The sequence below is a fragment of the Bos javanicus genome, chromosome 6, assembly GCF_032452875.1.
Source record: "Bos javanicus breed banteng chromosome 6, ARS-OSU_banteng_1.0, whole genome shotgun sequence".
NCBI classification, from domain to species: Eukaryota; Metazoa; Chordata; class Mammalia; order Artiodactyla; family Bovidae; genus Bos; species Bos javanicus.
The window spans coordinates 36,893,572-36,917,145 of record NC_083873.1 but is presented as its reverse complement, the minus strand read 5'-3'; the positions used below and the strand labels follow the sequence as shown (position 1 = coordinate 36,917,145).

Genomic DNA, 23,574 nt, shown 5'->3' with positions numbered 1-23,574 from the left:
TTTTCTGTCTGGTTTAAAACCTGTCCTCAAATGTGTGTTTATGATTTTGAGTACATATCTACATTGTGTTTATTTGCAGGGATTTTTTAGTGTTCTTTGATAACCATACTTAAAACATCTTGTGTATCAAGGGAGGGCAGTCATTATTTCTAGAATTATTATAAAAAGTGAGAAGAGCTCTCAGGCTGTCCCAAGGTGGATCTCTTGGGTCATGGGCCCTGGGTAAGTCACTATGGGTAGAATTTTCTTCTAAGCTTTATTAAACTCTTTTTGGGTTTCTCTAGATCCCTTTGTTGGGAACTAAGATCCCAGAATCCATATTAGTTGACACACTTGAGGGCAAACACCTTTTCTGTAACCAGGTTCCTTGTCATTCATCCAGTGCACACCCTCTTTAATGCCTCGGCCTGTAGGAAACAAACTTACTACACATCAGATTTAGAGTAAAGGGACTGAATCCTCAAAACACAATTTTTCCAGGTTGTGAAAAATGATTTTGTTCTCTAATGCTCCGTTTTCTAGTTCTTGCAAAGTATAAGCATATGTTTAAACTGTGGCTCCTTATCTCATATTTTTATTTATTTTTTTTTCTTATCTCATATTTTATTTCATGTCTTGATAAGAGAGATGTATGCAGCCTCTACTCCGTGCCAGGTGTTATTTAAAAAGTGAATTCATGCATTATCTCCTCTACTTTTCACAGAACAACTTTGAAATAGGTGTCAGTTCCCCTTTATAGACGAAAAGATGGAGGCTCACTTATCCAAAGCATTTCCGCTAGTAAATGGAACCATGCTAGGATTTAACCAGCTTGACTCCAAAGCGTTTCTTCTGTGATACCACATTGCTTCTTCCATATTAATTATGTTACTCTGGTGGTTGCTGTTGCCCTAAGCTTCCTGTCAGAATTCAAGCTTCTTGATGGCAGGAACTCTGTTTTGTTCAACCAGTATATTTCCAAAGCTTTGAACAGTACCAAGAACATCCAAAATGTTCAGTAAATACATGTTGGATACACAATGAATTAGTGATTTTCCATGCAGGGTTGGCTATGAAGGGGTCCTTCCTGTGTGTATTTCTAAACCATCCCTGATCCTGCCAGAATCTGAGTTATTCCCATTTCGCCTTCCCTTCATCACCATACTTCTTGAAAGAAGAGTCTTCACTGCTTCTTCCTTTTCGTTACCATTGATTCACACCTTAACGCTTAAGCCTTTGCTTTTGCCATCTCTCTCGGAAGCTACTACTGGGCTTGTTCTATTTGCCAGTCCACTGATCCATTGCCAGCCTAATCCTCATCAACCCCTCTGCAGGATACGGTCTTGTTGGTTGCTTGTTCTTTTGACTTTGGTGAGTGATAGTGAAATAGAGTTCCTCTTAATTCTACAACTCCCTTCCTCTCTCTTATTTCCAGGTTCTATATTCAGATCTCTATCTTTTCTTTCTTTATACTCTCTCCTTTGGTATTCAGATGGCTCCCATTCTCTTCTCTGTTTGATGATTCACTGTTTCTTCAACAAATATACTGAGTGTTAACATGTGCCAGGCATGTTCCCAGTGAATTCTCCCTTTTCTAGAAATGCCCTTGGTGCTGGCTGGAGTGAAGAAGCAATGTTCTGTCACTGCTAACATTAGAGTGATAGAGGATGAGTCTGCATGCTACCTGTAGCTCCCGTCATTCAAAATGCCCCAAACTGAACTCATCACTTTCTTGTTGGATCTGAACTCCCTCCTGTACACGGCACCACCATCTTTGAATTGCCCAAAAAGAGACTCAAGGCATTTTTCAGAGGTCTCCTCTCACTTGCCCCAACTTCCAAATCAGTGCCAGGTTCTGTTGACAGTCACTGCCATGGCCGTGTCAGTTCTCCCTTTTCCTTCCCATCTCACTGCTCTAGTTCAGGCCTCGTCGCCTCTTGATTCTTGTAGGGACAGCTGACTCAGCTGTGTTGGGGTCCGCGGGACCACCCCCAGGTTCAACAAGTTGCTCGAAGAGCTCCCTAGATTCAGCATATACTCACAGCTACGGTTTATTGCAATGAAAGGGTATATGCAAAAGCAGAGAAAGGGACAGGCACGTGGGGCAGGGTCTGGAGGAAACCAGGTGCAGTTTGCAAAGGTCCTCTCCCAGCGGAGTTGCGGGGACATGCTTCCTTCCTCCAGTAACACACTGACAACTCATAGGAAACGTTGTCTGTTCAAGATGCTCATCAGACACTTGGTGCCTGCCCTGTTTTACTGGGTGCTGGTCACATACGCAGGCTCTGCCTGGCATATCCTCAAATCCCAGACTCCCAGAAGCAAAGCAGACATGCAGAATAAGCCACCTTGTTTGTATAGAAGCCTAGGTACCTCAAGCCACTGTTTCTGGCCAGAGAAAGTGTTTTATCAGTGTAGGGAGCTATTTACCACCTAAATTCCATATAGCAACTGAGGACCAACCTTGCAAGCAGGGCTTTTTAAGAAACGGTGGTCTAAGACCCGCTATGTTGACTCTTTTCTGCCTGTGAATTTTCTGTTCCTCACCACGTCAGGCTTGTCCACAGCCACCAGAGTAACCCTGTTCTATGCCTCCCAGAAACCTTCACTTCGGTGACCCTGTGAGGCCTGCCCCTCACTGCCTGACCACAGTCTATCTTTCAGCCTTCTCTTCTTCATCATATGGGAGCCAAACCAAACTACTGGCAGATACCTTGTACTTCCTTGGCTCTGCAAGGCTCGGGCTTAAAAATACCATCCCCATCTCCCTGTGTAAGTCTGAATCCTGCTTACCTTCCACAGCCTATGTTCAACATGTTTTCTTCCCAAATCCTTCTCTGATTCACATTTCTCTTCATCACTGAAGCTTCAAAGACTAGCTTCCCTCAGAAGCAATCTCTCTGTGCTTCTTCTTTGGTTCTTATTATCTGCTACCTTGTATCTTCATGGTTTAATTACAGCTTATAAATTTCGGAGAGAAAGGATCTTGGTTCATCGTTCTATCCTCATTAATGCCAAAGGATCATCTGCTTCCCAAGAGCCTCTATAAATGTCTGTGGATTAAATTCCCGATGCTCTGTGGAGTCTCCCTTAGTTCAGTTGCTGCCAGTGGCACTTGATGAATTTGTACCTGTTTTGGCTGGAATTTTTGGGAGGCCTCAAGTCATCTAGTCCCAAAGTTACCCTGGGAAGGCAACCATATCAGCTAAGGACTAATAGAATAGACCTCTGAATACAGACACTTCTGGGGTAGGTTTCTGACTTTACTGTAAAAAGATTTGAGACAGAGCTGACCTCACTAAGCCTCAGGGCCCTTATTCCTAGAAGGGGGATAATAGCTGTTTGAGAATTATGTAAGAAAATGCAAAGCACTGTGGAAAGCACATTACCCAGCTTGATGAGACTTGCATTTATTTTTTATCAGTACCTATTCTATCTTATCAGGAACCAGTTGTCTCTGTAATTGCTCCAAGTGTTCCATTGATTTTACCTGTTTGTTTTGTTTTTTAATTAGTTGGGTCTACACAAGTGAAAAAGACTTGAATGGGAGTAGCCACTGGGGAATGATTGCAACTTATAGTGGAGCTGGTTATTACCTGGATTTGTCAAGAACGAGAGAGGAAACAGTCGCTCAGGTTGCTAACCTCAAGAAAAATGTCTGGCTGGACCGAGGAACCAGGGCAATTTTTATTGACTTTTCAGTGTACAACGCCAACATTAACCTGTTCTGCGTGATCAGGTGTGTATGAAGAGCACTCATTCCTTCCGGTTCTGTGTATTTGTAAAAACATCCTAGTCTGGATTTTAAGCCGGAAAACCATTGCCTGCAGTTGTCTGCATGAGGATGAAAACCAAAAGCTTATTGGGATGGGGATATTTAGGGGAAAGGAGTTAGGTTCCCTGAATATTGCAAGTTAGGAAGAACCTTAAGTCTGGTCCAAGTTTATCCCAAAGCTGGAACTTTCTCAGATAAAGCACTGTGTTTTGCTAGCATTTATCCTTTCCCATTATGAAAATGCTCTGTTACCAAGGAGCCCTGGCATCAAAGCTTGTCTCACTTTCCTGAGTTTCTCAGTCTCATACGATGCCCCGCTACCAGAACACAAGCACAGTAGTCAGGGGCTGTGCCTGGGTTGAGCAGGATACCTAGGTATCTGCTCACACTTAAAAAGATTTACCAAAGACACATAAAGTTCCTTCTACCGATTCTGTAACGTCGCCATCGTGACCACTCTGCTAATAGTGAGGAAACTAACAGAAGATCTCACTGGCTTGTTTGGGCCTCTCATTCATCCATTCATTCAACAAACCTTTATTAGACACTTAGTATACGCCAGGCACTGTTCAAATCTTTTGGCATGCATCAGTGAACAGAATAAATTTCCCTGTCCTTGTAGAGCTCACATTCAATCAGGAGGAGATAATAAATGATAAACAATAAACCAAAGAAACAAATAGCACGTTAGAGGGCAGTGTGCTATAAAAAAGCAGAACTCTGGAGATTCAGCATCCACCCACTTTAATCCTCCTTGTGAACATGGTGCAACATCCAAACACTGCCAGCGTGAATTACTTGCACATATGTTTGTGCTGTCCGTGTTGTGTGCTCGATCGCTCAGTCGTGTCCAACTCTTGTGACCCCACCAGGCTCCTCTGTCCTTGGAATTTTCCAGGCAAGAATACTGGAGCAGGTTGCCATTTCCTACTTCAGGGGATCTTCCCAACCCAGGGATTGACCCACATCTCTTGAGTCTCCTGCCTTGGGAGGCAGATTCTTTACCACTGCACCATCTGGGAAGCCCTGCACATATGTTTACCCACCAAATAATAAGGATAAATTGTTGTAGTAGCTTTATTTTTGAGACTAAACTCAAACTCTACATTATATAGCCAAGTGGATTTTCCCAGTCTTTGTATCTAACAACTTTTATCACATTAAATCACATTGTGATTTACATTAAATCAAGTAATAGATATTACTAGAAATGAACTAAAATTTGCTGCAGTTATTATTGAACATCTAATGATTCTAGTGAGAACAGAAAGAGGATAAACACAAGCAAGCAACTCTGATTGACATTTAAGGAAGTAACATATATATGGAAGGTATAAATGAATATGTCTCACTTCCTTCCCACACTTCAAGAGTGAATCTTGTCAAGGCAGTTGCTTCATTTTTCTGCCTCATTGTTGCCTCAGTATCTGGAGGGGTTGACCATGCAGAACCAGAACGGGCAGAGAGATGACTCAGCACACAGAGGCCACTTCCTGCCCTTGCGAGTTTACACTGAGGCTGTCACAAGGCTCTTCATTTCAGTATTGCTCTCTGGTTTGTGGTTCTCACTCCTACTCTCTAGCACATCAAATAGGAAGGAAATAGGATACTGATACTATGAAGGAAGGAAAATGTTTCACACTGCTTTGACCAATTCTAATTTGCTGTAGTCCCTGCGTGTACTTGAGTGTTGCTCATGCTTAAGCCTTAGATACTCAGGTTCTAGAGGTCCTGTCCTGTCCATTCTGTAGTGGGAGAGAGAGTTATGCCTAATAGCTGACTTTAGGTCTTTTAAAAGGTCTTTTTTTTTTTTTTGATATCTTGGTTATTATAGAACATGCTGAAAGGAACAAAGGAACATGGGTGTGCGGATACCTCAAGTTAAGGATCTAGAGAGTCTATTTCTAGCGTAAAGGGAAATTATACCATTAAGTGAATCATTTAACCTTCTCACTGTGACACCTGCAAAGGTGAATTTGGCAAGAAGCATCTTCATTTCAATTATGATAAAGCACTAAAGACCAGTGCCTTCAGTGTGAATGTAAAAACATATGTTACTCTTTCGGACAATCAGACATTTACTAAGCACCAATTCACTATAAGGTTCTGGGAAGTTCCAGTAGCAGAAAGGTTTTCCTAAGCAAATATTCAATGCTGATTCACCAAATGCATGAATGAGAAACTCGGTCCCTTTCTTTATCTGTATACAAAACAGACATCCTACTTCTCAGCTGGGCCATAGGCGTTTTGAATGATGACACAAACTTCTTATGTTCTTCATGGCCCATTTGAATGACTTACATTTAATAGAAGTCTGAGAAAGGCTTGTTTGATTAATTTCTGCATTTAAAAAACAATTACACAGCATTCTGAGTAGTATGACTACCAGAAAAGTAAATGGGAGACTGAGGAGAAATAATCTCTTTGGGAGGATTTGGGAAGACAAGATTTGTTCTTCTTGTGACATGGAATTCTACAAGGAGGGGGTTACTGGCTGTGATAAGAACATTTTGTCACTTGTTTGGAGTGACTTGTGGTGGTCATCCCAAACTAGGATGGCTAGGGCTTCCCAGGTGATGCTAGTGATAAAGATCCCACCTGCCTATGCAGGAGATGTAAGAGTTGCAGGTTTGATCCCTGGGTTGGGAAGATCCCTTGGAGTAGGAAATGGCAACCCACACCAGTATTCTTGCCTGGAAAATCCCATGGACAAAGGAGCCTGGCGGGCTACAGTCCATGGGGTTGCAAAGAGACACGATTGAGCGCACACACACAATTGGGGTGACTTGTGGTTGCAGTTTTATTACCTTCTAGTGTAGGAACAGAGTAGATGACTGCATCATACATTCTTCCCTGACTGCATCCATGTGTTGTTTTTGATGTTATTGTTTTAATTGTTCTTATTACAATGCAGGTTACTGATCGAATTCCCAGCAACAGGAGGTGTGATCCCATCTTGGCAAGTTCAGCCTGTAAAGCTGATCCGCTATGTTACAACTTTTGATTTCTTCCTGGCAGCCTGTGAGATTATCTTTTGTTTATTTATCCTTTACTATGTGGTGGAAGAGATATTGGAAATTCGCATTCACAAGCTACACTATTTCAGGAGTTTCTGGAATTGTCTGGATGTTGTGATCATTGTGGTAGGTTGGAGAACAACACCAAATCTCCTCTCTGTTATAGAAGCGTGTTAGAGTCTCTGCTGTCCTGACTTTTGTGGGTCTTTATCTTCCTGAAGGAGAATCTAAAATTCTCCTCTGTGATAACAGCTTCAATGTTCCTAATCGTCTCATTTTGCATGAGTAACCCTTCTGCCTATGAAGTGAAGAGGCATTTACAATAGGCTGTCGTTTGGCCACACTAATAATAAGAATAGCTTATTGATTCATATTTGGCTTTGGCATGCCATATGAGATGTGGGAGAGATTATAATGTTTTGCTTATTCTGTTTTGGTAGTGGTGTAATAGGTACATTTGCAAAATCCTACACATCATAGAATTTTAAATATTTGGATAAAAATAAATACAAACAGAATTCTAACACTTTCTTGTCACTTGCGTTGACATCATGGAATTTGAGGCTAGTTTTTTGGCTCAGCAGCCACAGAATTTTGCAAATATTTTCTTGGAAACTGGCTTCCCTATGCTATTGTTGTTATTTTTTTTAACTCAGTACTGACAAGACAACAATTCAGACAGTGTGCTTTTATAAGTACAGGAAACAGTTACTGGAACCCTACTTCTCCTTTGAAACCTTTTCTGACCCTGTAGAAATAGGGCATGCTTTCTGTGAAGCTTATATCAAAAAAAGAAAATTCTTCTGTAGATAGAGATGAGAATCTCAAAACTCAGAGTCACATAATGACCCAAACTCTCATAAATTCTCTTTCTTCTCTTTTCTCTCTCATTCTCTATTTTGAAGGAAGAGTCTCAAGGAAATTCAGTGTCTTTCTATGATATGATGTTGATGGCCTTCCCTGGTAATTCAGCTAATAAAGAATCCGCCTGCGTTGCAGGAGACCTGGGTTCAATCCCTGGGTTGGGAAGATCCCCTGGAGAAGGGAACGGCTACCCACTCCAGTATTCTGGCCTGGAGAATTCCATGGACTGTATAGTCCATGGGGTCGCAAAGAGTCGGACATGACTAAGAGACTTTCACTTCACTTTACTTCTGTGTTTTTATAAACATTTGCCCTGGGCAGAGCTAAAACAAAGGGTACCTAGTTAGAGTTGGTAAAACTTATTTTTAGATTCAGTCAGTCAGTCTATGCAGAATACACTTATCAGTGTATTCCAAAAAGCTCAAAGGAAATATTCCTACCACCAGTGCAAAAAATACTAGGTGCAAAAAATACTAGGTTAAGACTGGGACTCCTTTACAGAGAAGAAAAGGAAGGTGGTGAGGCGGTCTTTTTCATCTGTGGTTGGCAGCCAGTCAAGTCTTGACTCTGATAATCACCAAGACAGCCATCCCAGCAAGGGCTGATGAAGTGGTCTGTGACCATGAGAAGAGAGAGAGAATGAACAGCAAAGGTCACAGCACTTGCCGCAGCCCAACTGCCATGGATTCAGGATCTACGTGAGGGCCAAACATTTATGGTTGGCCCTTAGCACTTTCCACACATACACGTCCATCCAGAGGTGATGAATGCAAGTAGGGCCCAGTATTCCCCTCAAACCTGGTTTATAGCCCAGAACCAAAGCGGATATGAAGAGTTGTATGGTCGTGAGTTAAAGGGCAGAAACAGGCAAGGGGGCCCTCTGGGCTACATCCTCCCACTGCAAGCCTTCTCAAGCCCTCTGTGCCCATCATTCCCACCATCTAAGACCAAGCTCCTTCTTTCTTCTCACGAGCACTCCTTTTAATATGTCTCGATTTACCCTTCACCTGTGTTGTGTGATGTCAGCTTCTTCGAAGGTTTTTGTACTATTTGTCTTTGTGTGTTTATTTGCTCTTGAAGCAGGGTATAATTTTCTTGAAGACAAAGTTTGTACTTCTTACTTCCATTTGTTCCTCTTGATCCCTACCACAGTGCTGTAGGTGCAGATATCCATGTATTTGTTGAATAAAGGAAAGGATAGATGGCTAGAGAGTGAGGAAATAGCCCCACAAATGAAAACAGAGAGTGAGATGAGGCCTGAGAAAGCAGAAGAGTAAGTGATTTAAAGGAAGGTGGCAGAAAAAAACAGAAGGCGTTCCTGTGTGATTTGTTTTGTAATAAAGTGACATCTCGGGTGTGTGCACATACACGTGTTCTCACTGAAATTCTGTTTCTAACTAAGGAAGCGCAAGTAGTGTATTGTTTCACTTTTTATGGCAGTGCTTACCGCTTTCTCTCTGGGTGTGTGAGTGACTTTTATGAATGCCATTGGGTGAATAGAGTGCTGAGCCCTAGAACTAATACACTGGTGAAGGAAAAAACTAGTGATTTTAAGGTGAGCTATAGATTTCTAGAACACTGTAATAAAATCTTTATTTAATCTTTTGTTTTCCAGCTATCAGTGGTCGCTATAGGAATTAACATATACAGAACATCAAATGTGGAAGCTCTGCTACAGTTTCTAGAAGATCAAAATACTTTCCCCAACTTCGAGAATCTGGCATACTGGCAAACACAGTTCAACAACATAGCTGCTGTCATAGTGTTTTTTGTCTGGATTAAGGTAATTTATAAATTTCACGTTCAGATTTTTAATATTTTTTCTTCTTTTTGTTAGTGTGAGTCACAGAAAGTGTTGAAGCACCTGAATTTGCTTCTGTGGCCAAATTGAAGTAGCCAAAGCTGCTCCATGTATTATGACTGAAACAAACGAGCAGGACTTTCATGATCGTTTATCTTCACTGTTGAATGAAGCTCCTGGTTTCTTGCACTCTTGCAAGAACTGTATTTGTAGGTTTTGTTTAATAAATGTATTAAGAGCCCTTTTCAGTGTGTCTGCTGGTGTAGGGCACCTGGCTATGCGGAGACAGAGACAGGTTCGAATTTTACCTGATGTGGGGTGACCAGGTGAAGGAAAAGGAACTAAGAAGGGGGAAGGATGGGGAAATGGAGGGGAGAGAGACTGCATTGGAAATGTTCTCTGGAAACAATGCCTCCTTTCCAGGTGGAGGTCTTAGGGAAGCTTTACCTAGAATTGAGGTTGGACAGACACCTCCTCCAAGTAGTGCCTTCAGGACTCATTTCCTTCTTCTCCTAAAGCATCACATGCATTTCCTTGTATGTGAAAGCGTGAGTCATGTCATATACAATAAGCCTCAATTCTGGAGATGCAGGAAATTTTAGTTCTTAGACAGCTGCCAGACTGTCACCAGTTAAGTTTTGTGATTGTGCCATCCAGATAGTAACTGCTATTAGTCACAAGTGACTAGATTTTAATTTAAAATTTAAAGTTGTATTGAAGAGCACCTTTATAGAGGGGACTTTCCAACAGTTACTTATTTTTTGGAATGGTATTCATAGCTGGAAAGCCTGAGATTTATCAGGGGGTTTAGACCTTGTCCTGAGTCTCTCATGCCATTTTTTCATTTACAGATTTGTTCAAGAGAAACTATCACTAACATACCAAGCCATTATCACAAACTGTAATAATAATCACAATCTCATAGAAATACTGCTGGCAGCTGTATTAAGTAATGTTACAACAACCATCAAAAATGTCTTGTTATGGCCAGAAACAGTTTGTAAGAGGTCTTTAAGTAAAATGCTAGATATTTTCTTTCAGTATGTGCCTCAGGCTGAGTGTTTAATTTAGTGCTTCACCTGTGAATATTTCGCTCCCAAGACCATGGGAACCATTAAGTTCTTTAAGGCAGGGATCAGAACTCTCCTTCTGATGGATGTCTCCATGTCCTTCCACCAGGGCTCCCAGCTAGAACTGTGTGGGATTCGTGCCCTCTGGGCTGGAGCTGCCCACTTTGGGCCGCGTCCTCAATGCCTCGTCTACAAAAATGCACAACGTGGCTGTGCAGTCAGAGCCTGGTGCAGATGCTTACTCTGTACCCTGGCCAGTGCCTGGCACACAGCTGATGCCCATTAAATAACAGTTACTAATATTCAATAAGTATTTTCTGGAGTTTTTTTAACTAGTGTTTTTTTTTAGGTTAACTCTTTTTGTTTTTGTTGGACTATAGTTAATTTACAGTGTGTTAGTTTCAAATGTGTAGCAAAGTGATTCAGTTATATATATATTCAGATTCTTTTCCACTATTCCTAGAGAAGGGAACACTACCCACTCCAGTACTCTGGCCTGGAGAATTCCATGGACAGAGGAGCCTTGCAGGCTGCAGTCCATGAGGTTACAAAGAGTTAGACACGACTGAGCAACTTCTACTTTTCCTTCATAGGTCATTGCAAAATATTGAGTGTCACTCCCTGTGCCTTACCTAGCTAGTTTTCATTTGTGCGTTTTTTCCCTTTTATTTTAGTCTTTCTAGGGGAAAAATATCAATGATCATTTTAATTATAATTAAACTTGTTTTCTCTGTGTTTTAACCAACATGTGAAATATAAGTGACATGAGGGCAGGGGCTTTGCTCTGTTCACTGGTATATTCCCACTCCAAGAACAATGCCTGGTATATGGTAGTCCCTCAACAAATGGGATAATATAAGTTGCTGGATTTGAAAAAAAAAACAAAACACATCTTTTTTGTCTCTCTCTTTTTTTGTTGTAAAATATACGTAAAAAGTCTACCATTTTAACTACTTTTAAGTGTATAATTCAGTGGTATTAAGTATCTTCACAGTGTTGTGAACCATCACCACCCTGCATTTCCAGAACTTTCTCATCATCCATGCTGCAACCTTTTTATCTGTTCAACACTAACTCCCCATTTCCCTCTATCCACTCAACACTAATTGTTTCTCGTTTTCTGCAGCTCCTGGGAACCTCTATTCTCCTTTCTGTCTCTATGAATTTCCCTACTCTAGGTACCTCATATAAGTAGAATCATGTAATATTTGTCTTTTTGTGTGTGGCTTATTTCACTTAGCACAGTGTTTTCAAAGTTCATTCATGTTGTAGCATGCATCAAAATTTCATTCCTTTTTAGGGCCGAATAATGATCCGTTGCATGTATATACCACATTCATCTGTGGTATATTTTGTGGTAATGGGTAATGTGGTATATTACCCATTCATCTGTGTATATTTCCCCTCTCTTTTGCAGCTCTTCAAATTTATCAACTTTAACAGGACCATGAGTCAGCTCTCTACAACCATGTCTCGGTGTGCCAAAGACCTCTTTGGCTTTGCGATTATGTTCTTCATTATTTTCTTAGCATATGCTCAGTTGGCATACCTTGTCTTTGGCACTCAAGTTGATGACTTCAGTACTTTCCAAGAGTGTATGTAAGTATATATGAAATTAAGAAGACAAATTTAATCAGAGAAAACACTGCCTTCTCAAGGTTAAAGAAACCTTCATGGTGGCTGTGTAACTACCAAATGTTTAAAAGTAGTGGTTTAAAATGAGAATTAATTCTCTTTTCAAAAACATTAACCCACCAATGCAATTATGACAATAATTTCTGAAATGCTAATGTTTAAAATAGAGCCTAAAAATACCATAGTATGATATAGAATAACAGTTATCATAAACCAGCTCTGTCCCAAAGAATGAGGTCTTCTCAACACTAAATGCAGATGGTGGCATTTAAGACACAATTTGCCTCTATTTTTATACCTATCAAATATTGTTGCCATACATTTAAACTTCAGCTTATATTCTAAGAAAAAAAAAAGCTATTTCTAATATTCAAGGAGAAGCCCAAACCAATACAGGAATTTTCAGGTTTTGTCCCAAAATTCATAAACATAATATTAGAAATAGGTAAAGTAGCCAGTATCAGACTTCCATGGCCTGTACAAAGAAGTTAGTTAGGAAAGATGATGGTCATGATAATAGAAGTTAATAGGGTTTTGTGTACAAGAATGCCTAAAAAATGGTACTGTTTCATGAAAGTTGGGAATGGAAACAATTTTACTGATTAAGACCCAGCATCTGGCAACACACAGCTGTTCCTGACCCCACTTAAAGTGCATTGAGAATATTGGATCTTCAAACACGTACAATTTTGGCTATCCTTCAAAAATCTTTTTTTCTTAAGAGATTTTAAGTTCATATGCAGGGTGACCATTGTGAAGATTTAGAGTTATCATCTTTTACCTAGATTATATATTACATTCTTATAGTCAATTGCTTTTTAAGTCATCTAATAATAATTATTATGTTTTCTTTTTAACCAAATGAAAATAACATATTTTGCATGAAAGCATATTATTTTTATTCTAGAAGGCTTTTAATTGCTCATATAAGTAGCAAGAGTTTTCCCAAGGGGTTGACAATTCTATGTTATTTGGCAGCTTTCCACATTGATTTTTAAAAAAGGTTCAAAAGTATGAAATTATCTTTTGAGCAATGTTATGTCAAAAGAATGCTGGACACTCTTTGTTTTTGTATTGTGGTGTTGTGTTTTGTTTTGTTTTTATAGCTTCACTCAATTCCGTATCATTTTGGGTGATATCAACTTCGCAGAGATTGAGGAAGCTAATCGAGTTTTGGGACCAATTTATTTCACTACATTTGTGTTCTTTATGTTCTTCATTCTTTTGGTATGTACACTTTTGTTTATAGTGAGGTGATTTAAACTTCATAAATCACCATTATAAATCATCATCTCTTCTTTTCTTTCACACTTTATTCTCTATCAGTTTTTTAAAGACCTGGGAAGTAGAAAAAAGTAAATATTAGAAAACATGTTTTGTTTTATTTCTCATTCATTCACAGTTTTAAGTCTTTACCAAATATCTTTTCCATGATCTTTCATCTATACATATGTACTCAATTTAAAAAAAAGCAAATCAAGTGCAGATTTATAGTTACCTAAAATAGTGCTTTGCCTAAGAAGTAGAATATGCTTACACACTTTTTTTTTTTTAAACACAAATGTCAGCACTTTCATGATCACTTGCTTGCATGACTTTTCATTTCTCTCCTTCTTCTTTTCTTTTTTAAAAATAGAAAATGACAGAGCAAGCCAGATGCAGGGTACCAGGAGTGACCTTTGAGTGAATTGTTGCTTGTGGAGGTCAAGATAGGCTGTTTTAACTTATTCATGTTTCATATACCTAGAGACTGCATGCAAAGAATATTTCAAATTTTAATTTAAAACTAAATCTCACAATGAATGGAAGTTGTTTTAAATTTTATTTTCAAAAATATTCCTCTTATTCTCTTGGTTTGGTACAAATTCAGGTTTTTAGCATTTTGGCCTTTAATTAAGTGTTTTTGAACAGCATTTTGTTCTTCATCTTAGCATTTAAACATTTATTTGTCCACTCCACTAAGTATTAAGTTAGCTTAACCTGGGCTGTGGGTATTTTTCATTTTAAACACTATCACTTAAGATTTTCCTTATATTAACTATATCTTAAGAAAAAACAATGTTTCCATTTTTAATTGATTTTTGTAAAGATCCTTTGTATAAAGTTCATTAATTCAGTTGAGGAGCTCCAGAGTTGGTCCGGGTATTTAGTGGTCAAGTATATGGTGTTTACTGATTGAAAATTAGATGTACTTTAATTGGACTGAAGGAATCAGGAATAGCACTTACATCTTGCTGTCTGTACATATCATGATTAGTTTTAAACTTAAGCCCCTTAAAAGTTTCTGTTTCCTGTCATATATCAAAGAAAAAAATAGAAGAGTAAGCCTTTGTCACTCTCTTACATTAGTAATATTTTGAATTCTGAAGCATCTGAATCCCAGAGTCTGCTAAGAGAACAGAAGTCAGGAATTAAGAGTTCTGCGGCAGACCCTTTAGTTGACTTCAGGCCACTAAGTTTTCTCTGTACATCAGTCTACCAGAGAGAGACATGATCATGGCAATTGGAAATGCTCAAATGCGGACATATTTGAATGTTGGCTTCTAACAGGCAGTGCCTCCTAAATTGTTCAGTCATTTTATCAGATCAATGCCTGGAACATGAAAAGCTCTTAGTTTTTGTCTTTATACTGAGATATTTATTTGTACTACTTCACAAAAAGGAATTGTTCTCCCTGTACCCTCCAGAGAGAGGGGAGGCTACTGTCAATACCAGTCTTTTTTTTTTATTCCCTGTAAATGGCAAGCCAAGGGCAGGGCTGATCACCATTCTGAGATGACTGCCAAGTGTTAATCTATTGCCCTCACTTAAGAAACCACAGTGGTGTGAGCTGGAGCAAAAGCCCCTCCATCAACAAGGAAAGACCTCCTATTCAAAGTCCGCCCCTCAATCAAGTGACACAGAATGGAAAGGCCATGAACTTCCTCTCCCCACACCTTCAAGAACCATTCTAGCCACTTTCCATTTTTTAAAATCTCTTCAGAAGACGCACACTATAATCCATTTCAACTGACATTTGCAGGCATTAGTTATTGATCATTTGGAAAAGAGACATAAAACATTAGATGCCTGTGTGGGAAGAATGAAGGTGGGTTACAGTCCACTGACTGCAGCTGTCTGCCCTTATTATTGAGCATTAAGCCACAAACTTCTGTGTATTTTATATTCTGTTCTCATTTCTGATACAGAATCCTAAATGATATTCCTCCTTAATTCATAGAGATTTAGTAGCTCATTAAAATAATGGAGCTCTGATTTGTTTCTTCATCAGTCATCAATAAATATTTATGGAGCCACCACATTTCAGGCAATATACTGGGTACTGGGAATGCAAGTAGTAAGGAAAATAGATACCAACCCCTCTCTTCCGACGATTCTGTGGACTTGTATGGAAAACAGACATAATACACCACTGTATAGTCACAAACCATAGTTACATGCTAAAAAGGAAAACCAAAGGAAGAACACATTAAAGAAGGACCTTATCAGTTAGGTGTGATACTTTGAGAAAATCCACTGGAAACAGGCATTGGAAATGCAAGTCATGATAGTGGGGGAGAGAAAAGTCAGGAAAATGGACTAACCACTACTGAATGATAATAATAGCTGTAAATAATGGAGCACCTGCCATCTGTTAATTCTGTCCTAAGTCCTTTACATAGATGAGCTTATTAATCCTTACCACAGATCTGTAGTGGAGATACTACTATTTCTCCCATTTTATAAATGCAAAAACAAATAAATTTTAGAATGAAGAATGGAAGAATGAATATAGTCTTGGCAGTGCCAAGGTAGAAACCCAAGTTTGCTTGCCTTCAAAGTCTGTGTCTTTTCCACTGAGCTTTTCTTGACTTATCTTTTCTGCTAGGCCTACCATCTTTCTATTTGTGGAGGTCTTTTTAACTGCTTAAAATATGTTCTGCAAACCTCAACTATTATAACAGTATTTGAAATAAGCATAGACTCCACTTGTCTGGCTTGACTACTGAAATTTGAGAACCTATTTAGAGTTCTACACCTCTAATAATTTATGTCAAGTGAAAAATGTACAGAACATAGATAAGCAAAAGTAATAAAATACCCCACCATTCCTAGGTAAATACATTAATATTTTATTGTATTTCATTCTTGTCTCTTTTTGAAAAATATTGCATTTGTAAGTAAGAATATATATTGCATTTTTATTTGCCATAACAAAGGAAAAACTAATTTTCCCAAAGAATTTGGTAGCAAAACTATTAATTGATGACTTCTTGAAACAGATTGTTTTTAAAAAAAGGTCAAATGTGTCAAATTTTAGATTGATGTTTACAAAATATATTTAGGTTTCTTCTTTAATCTCTAAATTTCTTTGATTTACAAACAGAATATGTTTTTGGCCATCATCAATGATACTTACTCTGAAGTTAAATCTGATTTGGCCCAGCAGAAAGCTGAGATGGAACTCTCGGATCTTATCAGAAAGGTATGACAAGCCCTAATTCTCAGAATCATTTTATTTTCTACATGAAATAAACGTTGTTTCAGCCAGATTGCCAGATCAACATGATCCACTGACACCATTTAAAATAAAGAGTAGGTGGTTTGTTCCAGGAATAAGTTGCATGTTCTCTATGTTGGAAATAGGGATAGATACACTGCTATCTTGGATTTAAATTCTGGGAATCCTTTAATGCCCTAGAATTGAATTCTCAATAATCTCTTGCCTCTTAACAGCTTAGCTGCTGGGTTCATCCTCTTTATTTATTTTGACACCTTCTCTAGTCAGCTCTCACTTTTAGATCCAGAGTTCAGAATAAACGGGAAGAGAAGATTATATAAAGACATTTCCCCTTCTATCTTAATTTTGATTTTTTAAAAAAGAAAAGTTTTAGAGGCAAATATTTTGTTGTTCACACTTTACCCTTGACCTTCCAGGGAAGTTTTAAAATATAGTCAAAGGAAGTCCTTGGATCAAGTCCACAGCCTAAGGTCCTGAGAACTTTCACCTATGTACCTTCTCAGGAAGTGTTTAATTGTTAAATGGAAGGGCAGGACAGGAAAGCTGGGCAACTTTGTTCTTCTCCATGTGACTTCTTTACTTGATTTGAAGTATAAAACTTAGCAACAACAAATAACTACATCTGAAGTACACAGCTTGTTGCCAGTCATCATCCTGCTGGATACAGTGGTTCCTTGACCATAATATTTTTCTGTTTGGTTCAAACCACAGGACAATGTTGTCTGTGAATCATGTTGAAACAGAGAACTTCCGCTTTGTAAAACAAAGACCCCTGGATAAGACCTAACATTTGTGTTATCCTGAATTTTACATAACAGTTGATTATATTCCAGCAAATCCCCAGGGTAATTACAAGCAGTCTTTACTTTGCTCTTTGGGTATGATGTGCACAATTTCAGTGATTTCAGTTAAATAACACCAGCCTTTCAGCACAGTTCAAATTTCAGTTATTGCAGTATACTGACTGAGAAGTCGCATACAGTACAAATTTCAGTTTCAGTTATCAGGGTATATTTCAGTTATCATAGCATGTTAACTGTGAATAATAGCAGGAAGGACAAACTTCACTACCAGCTAAGTCATTACATAAATAACAAATGTGCCTCATCATCAGTGACTCATAATGTCACTTCTTTCAGAGTCAAAGGTTGGTCCCTGAGCATCTGCTATTCAGTTTATGCACAAAGTTTACAGTCATATTGCCTCCTTATCTCCCAGTGATAAACCCATGTGACATTTTACAAATATGCATAATTAAAGGAGAGAATAGGCCAGCAAAGAAGAAAGTACAGCAAAGAAACAAAGAATGATAACACTGGAAGTGAAATTAAAAACATTGGATTTTTAGAAGAAATACATAGCTGGCCATGGGAGTGTTGACACTGCTACCTCTCAAGAGCTTGAGAGCAGCCAGAAGGACTAGTGAAGGCATGTTTATCAACATAAATGAAGAAAGAGATTGTGACAAATAGGATGAAGATGTCTTGATGCTGGCAACTAATTTCACATTAAAGGGACTCTCAGAGATATTTCACGACTTCGGAAGTGCAAGGGATAAGATATTGGAAGCTGATCCAGGTTAAGAAAGGGTTATAACTCATCAAGACGTAGAAAAGATGCTCACTTAATAGTGTATGCTGTATAGTAACAAGAAGAAGGCAATGATTGTTTGGAGTACTCTGAATAAGTTTTTTACAAAGAAATAAAACTTCAATGTTTCTATTGTTTAAAATGTCAGTGTACTAACATAATCATTTTACTCTTTTTTAAATTTCCTCATAGATTTGTAGCCTACACCGAGGGAGTTTTTAATGTTTTAACAAAAATTTCAAAGGTCACAAAACAGTCATAATTTTTCCTTTTGATTAGTTAATATTGCTTTACACAGTTGTACTGTCTCATACAGCCCCGCGCTGTTGTGTATAGCAAGGACTGCGGTGTATAGTGAAAAATCCTCATCTCCTTGTCATTGAAGTGTTTGTACACTCATGAAAGGAAATTATCAACTGTAAGATAATATAGAAAATAATTAATCTATGACTCAGGTTTCTTAGTTTTCTTAAGAAATATTGCACATTCCTACATACTCTGAGGCAGACAGCTGAGGAATGTACTGACTTTCGTCCTGTACACTAAACTTGAATACAAACCAAAAGATTCCTAGTTCTTCTTCATTTACTGAAAGACCTGACTCCTCCCACACGAGCGTCATGGAAAACTCGGGATGCATTTGTCAGTCATCCCACCCGTACCTGTTTTGTGGTCCATTTGTGTGAGATACTGTTCTGGTCACTGAGTTTACAGTAGTTACCACTGTAATTGAAAGGCAGAACAAACGAAAAAGGAGGATAAACTAAAACAGTCTTTCTTTCCGGCAGGGTTACCATAAAGCCTTGATCAAACTAAAACTGAAGAAAAATACTGTGGATGACATTTCAGAGAGTCTGCGGCAAGGGGGAGGCAAGTTAAACTTTGATGAACTTCGGCAAGATCTCAAAGGGTAAGAATCTCAATTTGCCCGTGCTGGGAAAGCCCTTATGTAAAGATAAATCCTTAGTGCTAAGTCTCCTTCTAGCTCGAGTGCTCATAGAGACACGTTTGTTTCAAAGGTGAGTGTCTTTCTGGAATGTATTCTAAGAGGAGGACGGCCCTGACTCAGCAGTTTCTCCTTTCCTCCCACATGTCAGTGTGTCTGTGTTTGGGATGGATCGTGTGCATGGATGAGTTCATCTGTAACCTCTCCCTAATTTCAGGAAAGGCCATACTGATGCAGAGATTGAGGCAATATTCACAAAATATGACCAGGATGGAGACCAGGAACTGACTGAACATGAGCACCAGCAGATGCAAGACGACTTGGAAAAAGAGAGGGTGGGTCTGGTTTAGGAGAACATGATTGGTTCAACACCTGCAATATTTCAAACAGCTTATTAAGTAGTGGGTTATTGGGAGCATATGTGTCTCTCTCTCTTTCCCTCTGTCTTTCCATTGATGTAGTAGTACCCTGCCTACTCCAAAAAGGATATATAACACCATAATATATTGAAATGTATTGTTTGCATAAATGTAGAAAAATAGAGTGAAGCAGAACAAAACTGAGATATAAAGGCAAACCTGAATGAAACTAAAAAACGCACTTCACAAAAAAATATACTTTTTTTATTTTTATTTTTTAATTTATTTTTAATTGGATGATAATTACTTTATAATGTTGGTTTCTGCTGTACAGAAACATGAATCAGCCATAAGCATGCATATACCCTCTCCTTCCTGAACCTTGCTCCTGCTACCCACATCCCACCCGTCTAGGCTGTCACAGAGCACCAGGTTGAGCTCCCTGTCATGCCTAATAAGATTGAGCAGCAGATTTAGCCCTAAGCTTTCTAGTAACCCATTTGAGGAAGACTTTGAGTAGTTATATACTTCACAGTGTCCATGAGAATGGGGAAAAAAGATTTCTCAGAAGAGATAAATTTAGTTGTTCTTAATTTATTATGTATAATGAAATAAAACTAACCACTGCCTTCCATTTGAATATTTACTATGAAACTGTTAAAAATAAGCTTACATGAGCTTTTATAATCAGAAAAAATAATTTAAAGTTTTAACATTAACTTTAAAAATAGTTAAACAAACCCCAGAAAATCCATGCTAATTGAAATACAGAGAATGCAAATGAATGTTACACAAAAGTTAGTTCCTATGAGGAGACAGTATAGAACAGTGGTTTTGAAATGCTGCTCCACAAGACAATGCCCATAAGTGGAAAAACTTCACCAGTCATAGTGAAATATGAGCAAGAAGACAATGAATAATATTTTCACATGGCTGTATTTAGTCAAAATTCTTACTCTGAGATGGTATCCTTCCTTACTTCGTAGCTATTACACATGTTCACTTTTATGAAAAGGTGAAAACATATTTCTTCATTTACTTTTTTCTCTGCTTTTCTGTATTTTCACTGTTCTTTCTTGTCCAGACAAGGAGTTAGGAACTTCTTGCTGGTCATTAAAATCTATTTTGAACATTTGCCAATACATGAAACTGAAAAGTGTGAGGATCACAGTCTGGTGTTAACCTCACAGGAATCCTAGGTGAATGGCACACACCCCTTTCCCGTTTGTCCCGGTCCTCCATGAAGCTTCTGTGGGGCCCTGGGGTTCCCGCCCGTCACTCAGTGATCCCGTGTTCTTCAGGAGGACCTGGACTTGGATCACAGCTCTTTACCACGACCCATGAGCAGCCGAAGTTTCCCTCGAAGCCTGGATGACTCTGAAGAGGAAGATGACGACGACAGTGGGCATAGCTCCAGAAGGAGGGGCAGCATCTCCAGTGGGGTTTCTTATGAAGAGTTTCAAGTGTAAGTATTGAGGAAATGATAATTCGAGTTGACAAGGGGCTTCCCATGTGGCTTAGCTGGTAAAGAATCTACCTGCAATGTGGGATACCTGGGTTTGATCCGTGGGTTAGGAAGATCCTCTGGAGGAGGGCATGGCTACACACTCCAGTATTCTGGCCTGGAGAATTCCATGGACTGTATAGTCTGTGGGGTCACAAAGAGTCAGACACAACTGAGCGACTTTCACTCACTCATTCACTTGAGTTGACAAGAGTCAAAATGACACTAACTAGCTTTTCCCACCTCTCTCATTTTGGTCTTTTCCATAACTAATTGTCAGTTCTTTTTAATAAATATTATTGGTGTTCTTTTCTCTTTATGAAAGTAATTTGTTTATTATAGGAATTTTTTATTTCATTTCTTATTCTTTCCAACTCCAGAATTTCTATTTAGTTCCTTTTAACAATTTCTCTTCTTCCTTGATTGATATTTTCTATTTGATGAGGTGGTGTCATCACACTGCCCTTTATTTTTTATTTTTCTACATGACTTAGTTTAGCTCTTTGGATATATTTATAAGAGCTATGTGGACTGTTTTGTCTACTGAGTCTATCTGGGCCCTCTCAAAGGCAGTTTCTGTTGCCTGCTTTTCTCCCCCCTGTGTTTGGGTCACATTTTCATGTTTCTTTGTGTGTCTCATAATTTTTTTTTGAAAACCGGAGATGTTAAACAATATTATAAATACTTATAAATTCCCCTTCCCCTCAGAGCTTGTTTTTGTTGTCATTTGTGTATTTGTTTTTTAGTGACGTCTGTTTCCCCCACATTGTGAACCTCCAGTGTCACTTCTCAGAGGTCACAGCCCAGACCACGCACACAGTTATCCTGGGGAGACAGGACTTGCAGGTCTTCCCCTGGGCTCTCTGTTAAGCCTTCTGCCTCTGTTGATACTGCATCTGCCTCTTCAGTTCTCATAATTGTTGGCTGATTGGTCTGTGATTTTCATCAGTGCCTTGGGATACAAATTGCTCCACACTCTGATCCAGTGAAATTCAGGTGCCTTCTCAGGGGGAGTTTTTGAAGCCAGTCTTTGGCTGACTTCTCTCTCCTGGTTCTCTCTGGTAAACTAGCTGGTAAATGGTTTAACTTGATGATCTCATGAAGTGACCAGCCTCCTCTTAACTGCTTATCACCACAATCTCCATTGTTTTCAAGAACACTTTTAGGCTTGAATTTCTGCAGAGTTTGTTCCAAATAAAGCCAGTTCACTTAGGGAAGCTTTGGAGCTCTGTTCTGTGGCCTGACTGTCCTTCCAGGCAAAACCTTGGTGTCACTGTTCCAGAGCTAGTGGGCCATTTCTCTCACAGTGACACCCCTGTTTCATGAATAAGGCATGAGCCTTCGGTGTTTCCGGGCATGGAAAAATCTACCCTCCAGCTGGAAGTTGAGTGGAAGAAAAGAATCTCATCTCTTCAGCCATTCTTGTCTGAATTAGAGTCTCTGCAGTGTAGATTTGGAGGTGGAGGTACAAGGATGAGAAATACTGACAGCCTGACCCTTTCTGGGAAATAAGTATAGCCCTCCAGTAGGAGCTGACAGGAGAGGGCTGAGTGTTCTTTGCTGACCCACCCCTGGAGGTGGTAAAGAATCCCTTTGCTGATTCAGGAGATGCAGAAGACACAAGTTCAATCCCTGAGTCAGGAAAATCCCCTGGAGGAAGGCATGGCAACCCACTCCAGTATTCTTGCCTGGAAAATTCCATGGACAGAGGAGCCTGGTGGATTACAGTCCATGGGGTCATAAAGAGTTGGACACGACTGAGTGAGCATGCATATGCCCTTAGAAGATCTCTGTCACACAGAGCTAGGGAGCAGGAGAGAGAGAGCAGATTGTAGTTCAGATATTACTAAAAAAAAAAAAAAAAAAGCTTCTTATTGTATGCCCTTAAGAAAATTTCCAGAAATTTTTTAAAAATTAATAATTTTCAACAGTTATGGTTGTTTCAATGGGGAGAGGTCCTCCAGGGCCCTCATGCTACCATTCCAAAAGTTTTGTCTCCTTTTTTAAAAGTATTTATATAACATTGTGTTTATTCAAAAAAATGGGATCATAAGTGAGCATACTGTTTTCTAACTGCTTTATTTACATTATAAATAATGTCATTCTATTTCATGATTAGAATGTAAACATCATTCTATTGCATGAAACATTCTGTCACAGTATAATTTCTGGTGTCTTCGAATTTTATTGTGTACAGAAACAATAATATATTTAAGCAATCTTCTATTAATTTTTAACAATTTTAATGACCTACTATTACTAAGCAGAACCCCAGAGAATATCCTTGTAGTCAAAAATTACACATATACTTATTTCCTTTAAAACTTCTCAAAGGACAGCCTGGATGGGAAGAGAGTTTCAGGGAGAATAGATACATGTATATGTATGGCTGAATCCCTTTGCTGTTCACCTGAAACTATCACAGCATTGTTAATTGCCTATTGTTGTTTAGTCGCTAAGTCGTATTGGACTTTTTTTGTGATCCCATGGACTATAACCCACCAGGCTCCTCCGTCCATGGGATTTCCCAGGC

The 23,574-nt window shown here is 38.9% G+C and overlaps 1 protein-coding gene across 1 annotated transcript in view; it reads left to right on the top strand.

The window, feature by feature from the left end:
- PKD2 (polycystin 2, transient receptor potential cation channel) overlaps positions 1–23,574 on the top strand; it is a 58,694-nt gene that overhangs the window by 32,046 nt on the left and 3,074 nt on the right. Inside the window, exons 5-13 of the mRNA XM_061419715.1 lie at positions 3,494–3,718; positions 6,669–6,897; positions 9,251–9,418; positions 11,924–12,105; positions 13,248–13,368; positions 16,508–16,606; positions 19,021–19,142; positions 19,396–19,513; positions 20,839–21,002. Of these exons, the coding sequence (XP_061275699.1) occupies positions 3,494–3,718; positions 6,669–6,897; positions 9,251–9,418; positions 11,924–12,105; positions 13,248–13,368; positions 16,508–16,606; positions 19,021–19,142; positions 19,396–19,513; positions 20,839–21,002 (1,428 nt within the window). The remainder of the gene's footprint in view (positions 1–3,493; positions 3,719–6,668; positions 6,898–9,250; positions 9,419–11,923; positions 12,106–13,247; positions 13,369–16,507; positions 16,607–19,020; positions 19,143–19,395; positions 19,514–20,838; positions 21,003–23,574) is intronic.